The sequence below is a fragment of the Vigna radiata genome, chromosome 11, assembly GCF_000741045.1.
Source record: "Vigna radiata var. radiata cultivar VC1973A chromosome 11, Vradiata_ver6, whole genome shotgun sequence".
NCBI lineage: Eukaryota > Viridiplantae > Streptophyta > Magnoliopsida > Fabales > Fabaceae > Vigna > Vigna radiata.
Window position 1 is genome coordinate 18,691,588 of NC_028361.1, and position 15,104 is coordinate 18,706,691.

The 15,104-nt window shown below is 32.8% G+C and overlaps 2 protein-coding genes across 2 annotated transcripts in view; one reads left to right on the forward strand and one right to left on the reverse strand.

Moving 5' to 3' along the window:
• LOC106777592 (mediator of RNA polymerase II transcription subunit 25) overlaps positions 1-15,104 on the reverse strand; it is a 77,971-nt gene that overhangs the window by 31,415 nt on the left and 31,452 nt on the right. The window lies entirely within an intron of this gene.
• On the forward strand, positions 1,565-4,899 carry LOC106777163 (programmed cell death 6-interacting protein). The gene is made up of 7 exons (XM_022787395.1): positions 1,565-1,594; positions 1,926-1,987; positions 2,499-2,666; positions 3,067-3,334; positions 3,424-3,590; positions 3,767-3,916; positions 4,425-4,899. The coding sequence occupies exons 2-7, from the start codon at positions 1,943-1,945 to the stop codon at positions 4,776-4,778; spliced, it is 1,152 nt and encodes a 383-aa protein (XP_022643116.1). The 5' UTR covers positions 1,565-1,594; positions 1,926-1,942; the 3' UTR covers positions 4,779-4,899.

The window sequence follows — 15,104 nt, forward strand, 5'->3', positions numbered from 1 at the left end:
GAGAAAAGAGAGAAACATCTATCGACGTTGTAGACTTCTTTGTATTGAACATATATCCTCTATGTGAGAGTACTCATCTTAGTTTAATGTGTGTAACTATTTGTTTGAAAATGCATGAATTATGTGAACATGGTATGCTCAAATCCAAGGTGAATTTGACATATAATTCTTTAGGGTATGCATTGAAGTAAGGATTAAAAAATGGAGGTTGTCTTAATATTTTAATAACCATTTAGACTCATGTAGAGGAGAATTAGTTAAGTATTTAGAGTAGTAGGAGGTCCTAGTCTAAGAACGATTTCAAGATTCTTATGAGAGGAGGGGATTAATCTTGTGTGTGGTAGGGTGAAACTCATCGACAATGACTTTATAAAGCAGTAAAAGCCACTACAAGTGCATAACTTGCCAAAGTTTGACATCAATACGTGTATGGAGACAATCAAGTTTAGAAGGAATGATTTTATGCCTTAGGATTTGGTTGATATAACTTTGTATATGTGTTAGCTTTTATATTTTTTTGTATGAATGTTCTTTTGATAAATTAACTTACCTTTTTTTCTCTTTGTTTGTATGTTTGCTTGTTTTTCTGTTTATTATGATCACTTTAATGATACGAGCAAATAAAGATATATCTATTGAACAAGTGCTAGATAGTGATGGAGTTGAAACGTAGAGTAAGATATTAGTTTCTCTGGATAATATCTATTTTGTAAAACTCTAATATTACATATAGAGTTGTGATAGAGCTCTTAATTGTATAACTATAAAAACATCTTGTATTTTATCTTCAGTTAATGGTTTTTTATATTAAATGTGTGATGATTTCTTTAATAGTTAAATATTATTAAAATAAGATGTTATAGTTTTTTTTAGTTGAATTCATTAAATAATATACTATTAGTAATTTGTCGATTTATTAGATTTGGTTTGTTAGACTAGTAAATTTTTTTATCACAATAAAGGATCTTTGAGTTTTCTCAACTAGTAGATTTCCTAAAAAAGGTATTCTCAAGGAAATTAATCTAAAAATATATTAGGTTATGAGTTAAGAAGATATTATATATTTTAAAACTTAAATATTGATCGTGTTGAGATAGTTGATTTTCTTAATGATATATACTTCCATTTTATTTAAATTTGTAAATAATTAAATACATATTTTATATTTAATAACCATAAAAAAGTAAGCTTAAGATGCAAACGCGAATTGTTAAGAACAGGTCAAACTCATCCCATTTCTTCATCCTTACAGCCTAAGAAAACAAGATCTGAAAGTGCAAGAAATTATAGCAGAAAATGACCTTCAACTAAAAATGCTTAAACAATTCAATTATTATAGTGATTGATGTTTACATAAAATAGATATTTATTTTCTACCATCAATAATAAACAGATATTTTTAAATACAACTTTTTTTCAATAACCATCACTTAAGATAAAGATTTATCTTAATTATAATATATATATATCTATATATATATATATATATATATATATATATATATGAATTATGTAAAATAAACTTTTAATCTAAAGTTTCTTAATCAGTTATGTATGTGTTATAATATAAACTTAGAAATAAGTAGAATACATGGTGAACTTCACTCCCTCGTCCTCAATTTTGCATTCTATATTTCTCTGATGAATTTTTGGCTTCTGCGTTTGCACTGATTTGTTCTTAAAATTTTCAGACTCTGTTAGAATGCTAATGCAGTTGGGACTCTAACCATGCTCTACCATTATTTTCGCTGCAGTTTTTTTTTTAATTACTTAAAAGTTTCCCCTTTTTTCTTTCTTTCTTTTGACTCATAAATGCTGTTAGAGAATTTAGGAAAGCGAAGTGCTTGTGGGAATTCAACAATTTTTCGAGTTTTCTTTATTGATCGTGCTTTGTTGTGTGATTGGATCATTGTGGTGGTGTACAGGGTTTAAGGGGTTGAAAATGATGCTGCATTTTGTAAAACCATCAAAGCTGAAAACTAAAAAGGTATTTGATACAGGGCTTTGTATAGTTAGAAACTCTGTTATTTCCGTTTTCTTGGTTACATTTTCGTTATTGGGAACTGTTGTTAGTCACTATCTTTAAATTAGAAAATCCAAATCTGAACCGCGCATTCGGATCAGGCTCAATTGTACAGATTCTCAATTCCCTCTTAATTTAATCCAATTTATAATTTCGTTCTTTCATTGGAGTTCTTGTTTCCTGCAATTATTCAAGTAAATTTTTGACCATTAATTGTCTATATCAGTATTTTGGACAAAAGGGGTATTGTAAAGGGTTTGGAGTTTCACTTTATTTGATTTCTGGGTCAGTGATATTGGTTTTTGATTGTTTGATCAGTATGTAGTTTATTAAGTACTGGATAATTGGAAAGATGAAAGGAGAGGATTTCGGGGTATTTTTTGTCTATTAAAATTAGTGGTTTATGTCTTGTATTGGAATGATGATTTCGTCATTATTACTTAGTAGCACTAATTGTAGATTTTCATGTTTTCAGATAGTGTTTGAGGATGTTTTTCCTGCCTATAATCTTGTAACACTTGAACATCTTAAGGAATTAAGCTCTAAGCGTAAAGCGATTGAAGATTCTATTAATGAGAGCAGCTTCATTACAGAAGCTATTGCAAAAGAAATGTCTGGAGGGTTGGAATCTCGCTATGAACAGGTAACGGTTTATGCTGTGCTATCTTTATCAGCTCCTTACCACCATTTTTCTGTGCACAGTATGCAAAAGTCTGTATCTTCTCTTTGTCCTTTTACTTTAATTTAGTTAAATTTTCTTTTTTCTTTTGGTAAGTGAATGTTAACATGAACCCTGTGGAAAGGGAAGGAGAAAATAGATGTCTAGTTGTCTGAACTTTCTTTATGTGTATTTTATTAGGTCAATATGAAATGACTCAGGTGAAATGGGCCCAGTGTGAAATGAACTGTGAAGTGTTATTTTTGTTTGTGAGCAATTAAGGATTATACCCAGTACTTCGTAAATCATCAAATTTCAATTAATATTGACAAATTGTTCTCTTTTTCTGTCAATATTTAATTTTATCTTTTTTTGTCTGCATCAGGATATTCAAAAAATAGAGCAGTATCTTCCATTACTGGAAAATTTGATTTCCTGTGCTGCTGTAATAAGCACCTATGGTGGAATCCAAATGGCTCAATGGACAGTGGCTCTTAAGATACGCTGGAGTAGTTCCCTCAGCACATCTTCTTTCTTCAATTTCAAGGGCTCTAAATTTTTCCAAGTTGATAGTCTGCAATTTGAACTTGGTATGACCCTTTTTCTTTGTGGTGGTATCCTGCGCGAAAGGGCCTTAGAAGTTCTATCAACTGGTACGTGTTGAGAAACTCAAAATACCATTTTATATGATGAACTAGTCCAGTTGAATATGATTGTAAATGCCATCATTTTTGTTCTACAGATTTGGTTCGATCCACCACCATTTTCAGAGAAGCTGCTGGCATTTATCATCATCTAGCGCAAGAGGTTCTCCCCCCCTTACAGCCTGAATTGCCACCGCAAAAGCCCCCGGAAGCTCTTGCTGAAGTATCCACCATTATGAGTCTCATTTGCTTAGCTGAGGCCCAGGTTGGTGTTATGTACTTTTCTGTGTCGTTTCATTTTTGTCTCAAGTTGCATACTGTCATATCATAAAACTTAGCTGCATTTCTTCTGACAGAAATCATATTGCATATCCCAGTTTCTTAGCTTGAAGTTCATTATGTTCTTTGGTTGTAAATAACGAATGTGTAGCAATTGTATAGGCAGTAACTGCAAGGAAGGCTGAAGAGAAAGGTACTTCGTCAAGTCTCTTGGCAAAGTTGCATCATGGTGTCACACTTTTTCTTGAAGAAGCTATTGGAATTTTTCATACCGTTGTCACACAGTGCAAAGACATTTCACCGCACTTACTGGTATGTAAAGCTACCCTAAGCTTATTGCGTTCCTTTTATCTCATCATTTGATGCAAATTCTGACCTAGAGTATGTTTGAGAGCAATCTAAAAGAGCTTTTGAGAGGTTCTCACTTGTATCCAAACAGACCTAGTATCTTTAACTATGTCAAAATAACAGGATGCAGGATGTGTAATTGCTTACAGGTGGTCTGTTTTTCCTTTATCTTGAATTCATTTTAAACTCTTTTTTCCCCTGATCCTTACTCAGGTCAGAAAGAATAAAAAGGGAATGTAACTAGTGAACCTTGATATTCTTGTAATGGTGACAAAGAAGAAGACTGAATATGTAGGAGTGAAATAGTAATGTTACTTGTCAAGCATAACCTATCTCAGATACTGTATCCAAATATTTTTGTTGATGAACAATTTCGTATTAAGGTGGCTGTTTTTCTTATTTTAATTAATCATTTTGTTTGTTTTTACATTTTGATCTTCTATTATGGTATTGAGAAACTCTATGTATACAGGAATTTATGTATTTCTGCAAATGTTTACATGAGTTGAAAGGTCAGCAACATCTTGCAGAAAGCCTGAAGGTCTCTGGTCAAATAGGCGTTGCTATCGGTGTTCTTTATTCTGTGTTGACTAATGTTAAAAAGAAGATACCAGGAGAAGAGCCTTGGAAATCCCTTTACCAGAAGCAAATTCAAGATTCTTCTGAAGTGCTCAGAAAGTTTGTACATGAGAATGATTTTGTTTGGCATGAGAAGATCCCTTCAGGAGATGAGTTACCCTTGCCTGAGGGTAATAAAATAGTCAATTTTATAACATATAGTCCCAAAAAATTGGAAAGAAAACTTTCTCTCAAGGTAAAACTGTAGAGAGAAAAAATAAATAAATAAAAGGAAGAGGTTCTTTTCCAATGAATGTGAAGGTGGGTCTGAACAAATGTGATGTGAAATAATTATTTGTGGAGAAAAAAATCATCTGAATCTCTCTTAATTTAGCCGTATTTTTAATCTTTTATATTTAATTATGACATATTTTTGGGATGGGGTGTCAGAGATTAGAGTTAGCAAAATAAATTTGGCCAGACGAAGAGGTCCGAAAAAGCCACAGAACAAGTCAAGACAAATTAATAGATTATGACCTAAATCTATAAGAATCCAGTTATGAATTTGCTTAATTAGTCTAAGAATTTAAGGATTCTCAACAATGAAAAAAAAAAAAATCAATGTTAATTACTGAACACGAATTTAATGCAGAAATTTGCATTTATGGATAGAATAAGAATGGAAAAACTCAATGAATTAAACAAGAACAAGACCATGGTGGAAATGAAAGAAAATAAGAAAAAGAAAAAGAATAATGTATGACTTGCAAAGACATCAAGTATGTATGTGTGTGTGAAAAGTAACCCTTTACCGTTATATATCTTTTTAGATGGATTATTACTTGAGTGGGAATGATGTACAATATTAGTTGTGACATAGTACAATATTATACCCTTTAATCTCGAAGAACGTAGAAAGGAAGAGATTGAGAAGTCATGATTATATAAGTGATGGTTGAGAGGTGAAAAAATGGATCATTGTAGCTGCTAGATAAAAGAGATCCGACTGAGAAAAGTGGAGATAACTGCTTCATAACGTAACATTGTCCTATAAACAAGGGAAAGCACACCTGAGGGCCCCACCAGTCCAATAGTAGAGATAACACAACTAAGAAAAGTCGACCCTATTTCTTGATCACGTATGTTTCATTCATCCTGTTTAACTATTTAAGTTCTTGTTCATTTATGTGGATATCTTGTTCATTTATGTGGATATGGAACAGAATAATTGAAAGGATTTGAAGATAATTTTTTTTGTTGTTTATTTGAATAGATATTGAGATAAATGAGAATGAATTTGGAAGTAAATTTTTTTAATCTGTCACATAAATTAAATCCTACACTAATTCTCATAAACTTTATTTCCAAATCCACTCTCATTTACCTCCAAATTCACTCAAATAAACAACAAAAGAATTACCTTCAAATCCACTCAATTACTCTCCCTTAAATCCACTCAAGTGAACAAGGCCTAAGTGATTATTTGTCAATATTCGAGGATTATGGGGATGATTAGGCCACATAGGTGTCGACTTCATCTTCACTTAAGGGTAGTGATGAAAGTCCCTCAACTAGTAAGGATAATGATGCCAATGTGTTGTTTTGTGGGGGTTATGAGTGGACAGATCCTAGAGTCAAAGTGATAGGCTCCTCTTTGAGCAAGAAGATGAAGCTATGGTAGTAGAACTAGCATGGAAGCTATGAGGATGGTAGTGGTTGTTCTCAATTTTTTTTTCTGGTTGTGGTGGGATGAAGGTGGTTGATGCTTCTTTTGAGAGGTTGGGCCAACTCTAGAGAATGGTGACTAGAGAAGACCACAGAACGTTTTAGCCTTAACTTTATAGACAAGTTTGAATGGCTCAAAATTTTGGCAGCATTAGATTATTAATCTCTGTTTGGAAGCACAGTGTTAGCTAAACCCAATTCCTGTGATATGTGTTTTTGATGATGACAACACATTGTTAATAAAAACACATGTGTATATATTGTGTATTGTGTTATATGTGTTTATGCTTATTGTGAAATGTGCACATGTTGTGATTATCACATTTGACATATTGTATTGATTGATGCATACTAGTGTGTTTATAAAGTGATAATCACAATATATGTTTTGGAAATAGAAAAACCACATGCACAAAAGTATATCTGTATGACTTAATTGATTACAGAGTTGTGATAATCAATTAAGGTCATCAGACAGTTTGAGTTTTAAACTGTGGCAAAACAACTAGTTTTGAATTAATTACATTAGTTGTTGAGTCGATTAAAACTCGTGTATTTACATATATCTTTTTCAAATGTGTTGTGAACTTTGGAAAGAAAAGTTTTCAAAAATCTACTAAGTGTTGAAGCTTAATCGATTACATTGTTCATGTATTCAATTAAGTATGTTAAGATTTGAAAATTGTCTCATGCTTGTTATAATTGTTTCAACGGTCATATTTTTAACTGTTTTTACCAACCATTTAATGAAAATCGATTATATTTATTGAACATTCAATTATGTTCTTTCATTGTTGGTAATATGTTACAAGTGTTTATTGTAACCGATTAGATTAATAGAGTAATCGATTAAATTGTGTCAGAATTGACTAAAACTATATATAAACGCATTGATTGTATTTTCAAAAAGATAATTGATTAACACTTTCATATATGATTCAATTTGAGTTTAAAAGTTTTACAAAGGTGATCAAATGCTCCAAGAAACAAGAACTTGACGTGGTGTACTAGTCTTGAAGATTTCTTGAGAGACAAGCTTGACTGATTTGAAGAGACTGATCTTTCTTCACAACTGAGGTGCTTGTTGTATGATCAGGAGAAGATTCGCAAACATTGTGTTGCTATTCCCTGTGCGTGTTGCCAGGAAGAAGAACATATGGTTCATGTACTTTGAGAGGGTTCTCAAAGGGATGACTGGATGAGAGGATTGTTCTTGCTGCATGTCTTTTGTATTTGGCTATATTAGATTAGTGAGTTAGAGAGGTGATTTACATTTTGACAGTGTGGTCGTTGTAAAGCCCTTGTTGTAAAATCTCAGATTTTTATAGTGCAATTGGATTTCAATCTCGGGTTGATTGGAAGGACACTATATGTAAGCAATTGAGACCGAACTAGTATAAAACTCAGAGTTTGATATTTCTTCTCCCTAACTCTCTGCATTAATCGATTACATTCTGTCTTTAATTGATTACGCATATTGTTACATTGCATGCACAATTGCTTACTGTCCAAGAAAGGTTTAAAGATTCATACTATTTGCGAAAAATATTTCAAAAGCAATTATTTTTATAAAACACCAATTCACCCCCTCTTGGTGTTGAAAAACAAAGTTCATCTATTCTAACAATCTCAAAGTGGGTTTAAATGGGGGAAAACACCTCTATTTATAGATGAAAGTGTTTCCAAAGTAGACAAAATCCCTAAAATCCTATCTTGCACCAAACCCTAAAACTCCTATTTTGGTGAAGGATAGCTTGACAGGTGGCAGTCTAACTTTTAGAAAAATTCTTCACTCCTAGAGTGCCATTTGGAAAGACACTTTAGCAAAACTTTCCACTAGAAAAATGACACATGACCACTACCTAATGGAAACCCATCTAGGGACCTTAATGGATACCCATCCAGGGAGCTACAACTTAAAATAAGGCTAGGAGAGTGGAAGAAAGAGAAGGACTTCGAAGCACACTTTTCTTGTGGAGTATAATATTTTAGCTTGTCTCTCCCTTCTCTTAAGTCTTGTAATTATGTAATAAGTCTTTTCTTTAAGCCTTGTATTTTGGCCAAGTCTACATTTCATTTGGGTTTGTATTTTGGCCAATTATGTTGTTCAGGTATTAATTTAATCGATTAAAGCAGTACATAATTGATTAAAACAGTCAATTTTTCTGAAAAACAACAATTTTGTTGATTTAATCAAATATGAAATTTATATAATCAATTAAAATAGAAATATTGCATCAAAAAACTAAAGTTTTGGCTTTTCAACTCACTTCTTGAGTGCAATGCAAACCAAGTGCGTTTTTGGGCTTGCTTGGGCCTTAAGAAACCCTTAGGAACCTTGCTTAGTGGTGAAGGGACCTTGTGCAATGTATATACTCTTGAAAAAAGGTTCTTGAAGCTCCTAGGTTCATTGAACTTTTATAATTCAATGTACTTCCTTTCAAATAGGTTCACTCCTCCATCGTATAAATAGGAGTGCCCAAACATTTGTACATTTGACTTGGAATAATATTAGAGGTTTTTTTTCCAAATTTGTAGTCTCAATTTCTCTAAGTTCATTAGGATAATCATCTTCTTGACTTCTCCTAACATTTTCCTTGATGGTTGGCCTAATCTCCTTCAAGAAACACTTCAAACCCACTCCTCAAACACCATATCCCTCATCTTTTCAAGCTTTCGCTTCCATGTCATCACTCCATGGTGTCTTATTGAAGTCGGGGTGGTCGAGCTATGTTTAGGAAGGCTAGTTTGCCCGAGCTATGTCTAGCAAGGCTAGGTTGATCAGGCTCCAAGGTGTAGAGCTAGGTTGTTTGGTCGAACTAGCCAAATTGTAGGGTGGTTGCCTTGGGCTAGTTGGAATGTATTGTTTGAGTTGTTTAGGACCTCAGTTTTAAGGTTCATAAACTCGTTTCAAGGCATTTTATAGGTCGGTTTGGAGGTTTTTGACCCTTACCAAGCTGTTAGTGATTTTGGACGAGCTGTTTGAGTTGGTGGATGAATTGATTTATGCATTGGGAAAGTTGTCTAATGGGTTATTTTTATACCTTGACTTCGGGGCTTTGGAGATCATTTCTAGAAGGTCTATAGGTTGGCCTAGGGGTTGTAAACCATGGTCGAGATGTTGGTGGAGGTTACCGAGCTATTTCTCATGGTGGCAGAGCTTATGGGTGTAATACATAGTTATTGATTATGTTTTCTGAGTCTTATGGATGTTGGTCGAGGCACTTTGAGTGATTACCGAATTGCCTAACTTGTTGGGCATGTTCGTCGAGCTGTTAGGTATTTTAATGATGTGTGAATGTTTTGTCTCCTTATCGTACTTCATAAATTTGGGGTTGTACCTTTCGTCTTGCGATACAGTAGAAAGGTACTCACATTTCCTCTTTCTATGGGGTAGAAAAGTGGATTGATTCGTCTATGAGAGGCGGTAGAAAAGATAAGGTTCAAAAGTTGCCCTTTCCTCTTTCGATGAGATAGAAAAGGATGAATGTCTTGCTCGTAGGTTTTTTTTATTAAGTATAGTGCTTGTTTTAAGTAGCAATGGAGTTTTTACATATGAGCCTTTAAGGAGCAACGGAGATAGGTCCAAATTTGCGGTGGAGGACCACTCAAATAGGTGTACTGTTTTGGTAAACAAATTTGCTACGATAGAGTATGGAAGGACGCCATTTGTTTTGGCATTGCTTGATTGCGGTTTTTATTGGGGTAACTTACCATTGGGATGACATAAGGTCTTAGAGATTATTTGAGGTTACCATGGTTTGTTTTTGAAAAAAAAAAAGAATTAGATTGGAGATTCGTTGACTATCATAACATTTTTTAATTGATTTTGGTGAGGGTCATAAAATCATAGTATTGACTTGATGATTGAGTTTAATAATATCTTCTAATGATATTTTGATGTTTATTCTGTTAGCTCACCCTTGTTTTTTTGTGTTTGTGCGATGATCATATAACTTGTGTTATTATAGGGAACAAATAATCTTACAGAGTTCCAGTAAAGGAGTAAAGCAACAAGATTTGGAGAGTGATTGAGGAGTTTTCTGGTTATTTTACATGATTTTTGTTTAAATATTGTGTGACAGTTTAGTACAAATTAACATTTTTATTACGACAGTTTTTTAGATGTAATTCGATTTTAAATTTATGAAAATAAAAAAGGTTTTATATGTTAAGACAAGATCGTCTAGAGTATAAATTATCTATGTAACTCAAGTTTTGAAGTTTAACAAAATATATTAAACGAAATATCGTTGTGTATGAAAAAATGATTTAGAATAAATAACGTCTAAGAGAAAAATATTTTGTAACATCCTTTATAGACAAAATAAAGCTTACAATAATGTTTTTTAGATTGAACGGCATGATGAACATAGTTTATGAACAACATATGAGGAAAGAAAACGTTTTTCAAATGAATCATCTAATAGACGATATGAGTAAACAAGCTAGTGTTTTGTGACTAAGAAAGTTTATTTGTTTTGTAACACTGAAGCTAAAAGAAAGTTTTATTTGATATAGTGTTAACTCAAGCAAAACGTCATAAGAATACACCGTCTAACATACGACCACTAAACACTACTCTCTCAAATAGCCTTTGATAAAGCATCTAACGTATTACACTAATATGATGAATATATATGTTGCATGCTTTACCAAGCGATGCATTTATTAATGACATAATAAGAGATAAAATATTTTGAACATGCAATATAGCCTAACGCTTACCAATTTTTGAAATATTTAATGCATGTACGAAAAAAGTGCTTCCATGCTTGTGTACCTTATTCTTGATAATTGTGGAGATCACTAAAGCAGAAAGATATTATAAGAATCACTGCACCTAAAAAAAGACGTTGTGAGATATGAAGAACGTTTTAGGAATGTTTCCCTTAAAGCCTTCTGCTCTATCACATCGTGCAAGCTCGATTTTGTTAAAGGATATGATAAAGCTCTAAACCTCTACAAAGTAGACTAAAGATTGACTTTCCACCTAAAGGCTACCTTCTTTCCTGAAGTCAACTCCTTTGTCTAATGGTCATCTATCAATAAAAGTTATATATAGATGAAAGCTTGAAGAGAAGACAAGAAGAATATAATAGTGAATGTGTGAACGCTAAAAAAAAGCTTACTATGCTCATATATAATCCAAAGTTGAATATTTTTGTACAAAAGAGAAAAACCATAGCAAATCATAGAATTCTTTGTATTGTTTATATTCCCTCTTTGAGAGTTATCATCTGTAACTTTGCTCACAACACTATTAGTGTTGTAAATTCTGAAGAGAAATAAAACACTTGGTGTGTAGCTTAGTTGAGTTAAATAGTCTAGATGTGTTGCTAGGGTTAAGACCAGAAGTGGTGAAGATACTTGTAAAATAGGAGTGATTAAACTTGTCCTAGTCGTATTGACTAGGTGAATCAAGAGTGGTTAGAATACTCATGAAGTGGTAAAACTCGTGTAACTTGTTGAAGATTAGTAGAAACTCTTAAGAGTTCTTAGGAGAGAACTGGGTGTAGTTTAAGTTGAGTGAATTAGTATAAAATTTGTACTTTACTCTTTAAAATATTTCTTTTGAAGCACTTTATAAAAACCAACATCTAAACATCTTATACAATTATATATCTTTTACAAGCTCTTAGATGTTACTTTGAAAAAGGATTTCAAAAACATTATTCAACGTCCTTTTAATGTTTTCTTGTCTTTTCATTATACTTTACTCGTGACATCCTAAATTGGGGTGTTACACTCCTAGTAGACTTGGACAAAGAAGCACCTAAGTGTCACAAAGAGAGTAAACACTTAAGGATTGGAAGAACAAGACAATTTTAAGCTTTGTCTCTTTTGACTTATATCACAGAACATTTGTGTATTTTGCTTTGTTGTTTTATAAAGTTTTTGTTAATTTTCTTCTTTGCTTTGGTGTCTTAGAAAAATTCCTTTGGTGCAATCTCATCTCCTTGGCTAAAACATTGTAATAGTTACACACACATTAGAAGTGGAAGTATGTTAAGCGACTTTAAGTGTCACTTGCACTTTCACATAGGAGCCACCTAGTTTAGTGAAGCATTTTACATTTTTGTTATGCTTTTAATTATTATTTCCCTTTTAGGTCTCCATGGTTTATAGGGTGTTTCCTTGTTTGCAAATAGATAAACCTTTTTTTGGTTTCTATGAACACTCTACACACACTAATAGGAAAAGTTATTTTGGAAGATTTTTACTTAGAAGCTTTGATAAAAAGTAATCTAAGAAAACTTAGTCTAGAAAGGACTTGGTTTCTAAGCTTATCCACTTATTACTCAACTCTCCTTCTTGGGAGTTATTTGGGACACTTTCATCGTTAGTTTCTTTCTAGAAATCCTCCACCAAAAAGGGAAATCTTTTTATGAAAATTTATCTTTCATAGCTGTGAAAATTTTGAAAATCTTTGTGAAAAAAATTTCTTTTTCACTACAACATGAGTGTTCATTCACATCATTTTAGTTTGCATGATAGTTTTTAGGATCGTAGTAGTTTGCATTATATGTATAGTGAGGATGAGTTGCATTTAAGAGCTGAGAATGATATTTCATATTGTGGATAGTGGTTGTAGTTGTAATTATTATAGTCCAATGTTGGTTGAAAAGTTAGATTTTATTATTAAACCTATCCAAAGCCTTACAAACCTGAGTAGATTAAAGATTATGGTAGTATAATAGTTAAAGACCAAGTGAGTATACCTATTTCTATAAATGAAAATATTTTTTGTGACATTATTCCTATGGAAATTGATCTTATTTGTCAAAATGTTCATATATTTATCCATGATGGATACAACAATAAAATAACTTTCTTTCATGACGGATGCAAACTATTTTTTTCTTAAATAAATTCATTTAAAAAATACAAAAAGGCTTTATTCATTTGTTCTTTACTTTGGATATGTTCTTACTTTGATACAAAAATTCATTCAATTTCTGTTTGATGGTTATTGTAGGTACATCTTTGATCTTGGAGAAAATAAACAACCAAACCAATGCTTCCTAGATATCTTTTTGTTTTGAGGACAAATCATTTTCAAGATGGAAACCCAACTAGGGAGCTTGATGAACACCCATCCAGGGAGCTACAAATTTAAACAGGGATGGGAGAATGAAAGAAGAAGAAGGACTTCAACGCACTCTACTCTTGTGGAAGGCAGTGTTTTGGCTTGTTTTTCCCTTCTCTTAAGTCTTTAAATATGTAAATAAGTCTTTCCTTTAGACCTTGTATTTGGCCATGGCTACATTTCATTTGGGTTTGTATTTTAGTGAATTTTGTTGTTTAGGTACTGATTTAATCGATTAAAATAGTTAGTTTTTTGAAAAACAACAACTTTGTTGATTTAATTGATTATGATTTTACACAATAGATTAAAATAAGCAGACTGCATCAGAAACTATAGTTTTGGCTTTTCAACATGCTTCTTGAGTGGAATACAAACCAAGTGGATTTTTGGGCTTGCTTAGGCCTTAAGGAACCCTTAAGAACCTTGCTTAGAAGTGAAGAGACCTTGTATAATACATATACTCTTGAAAGAAGGTTCTTGAAACTCTTAGGTTCATTAAACTTTTCTTATTCAATGTACTTTTCTTCAAATGGGTTCATTCCTCGATCCTATAAATAGGACTGACCAACCTTTATACATTCAACTTGGAACAATATTAGAGAATTTTTGCCAAAATTTGCAGTTTCTTTTTTCCTAAGTTCATTAAAATAATCATCTTCTTGAGTGCTCCTAACCTTTCATTGATGGTTGACCCAACCTCCTTCAAGAAACACTCCAAAATCACTCTCCAAACACCATATCCCTCATCATTTCAAGCTTTCACTTCCATCTCATTCTCTCCATGGAGTCTTCTTCAACTTGTATGAGGAAGGTTTCCATCATTACCTTTGTACGAAAACTTTCCACTAAGAGTTTTGCATATGGAAAGTCACTATAGAAAAAGTTTTGACTAGGAAAATGACACATGATCATTACCTTTGTAAGAAAACTCTCCACTAAGTGTTTGTCATGTTGAAAGTCATTTTAGCAAAAGTTTCCCATTAGGAAAATGACACATGGCCCTACACTACTTGTAAGAAAACTCTTTACTAAAAGATTGTCATATGACCACCGTGTCTAATGTAGGACACCCTCCACTAAGCTAGGGTTACAAAAACCCTACACTACTTAGCCCTTAATACTCCATGATGGCCCAAGAGAAAGAGATTTGTTTCACCTTGCATAAATGACTCTACCTCTTCTTGAATATGCTTGCGTCATGGCTAAGGTGTATGCCATCATCTCCTCTCTCTTCAAAAGGGTTTGACCTCAAATCTTCAAGTTGTCATGTGAACATCTTTCCTACTTAGGAGATGTTTATCTTTTTTCTCTTCTACAAAAAACAATAGACAAAGTAAGTGTTATTAGAATAATCATCCAAAGCATTTAGCTTCTAAGGATCACACACCTTTGATCTAATGAATAATCAAGGCATTACAGTTTAGGAGGATTTCCCTTTAAGTTCTTGTTTGCCTTGTGTTAAATGCATGTGCTTTTAGAGTGACTTCCTTTCTCAACACAAGATCTTATTTGGTCTTATTTTTCCATTTTATTAGACGAGGATGAAAAGAAGACCTCTTTTGAATCTTCACACAAGCCTTTAGCCCTTAATGCGAGTATTCTTTTGCTGGGGCACTTATTGGACTTGTGTGTCTTACTTTCACACTCTGAACATTTCATTTCATTTTTGTGTGTAAGTGTCATCTCTTTCTTTTTCTCTCTTCTTCCTCATTTGTACTTGGTCCTCTTCTAGTTAATAAGGTGTGATAAGATGAAGTACAAACTTTCTATCCTTGTAGG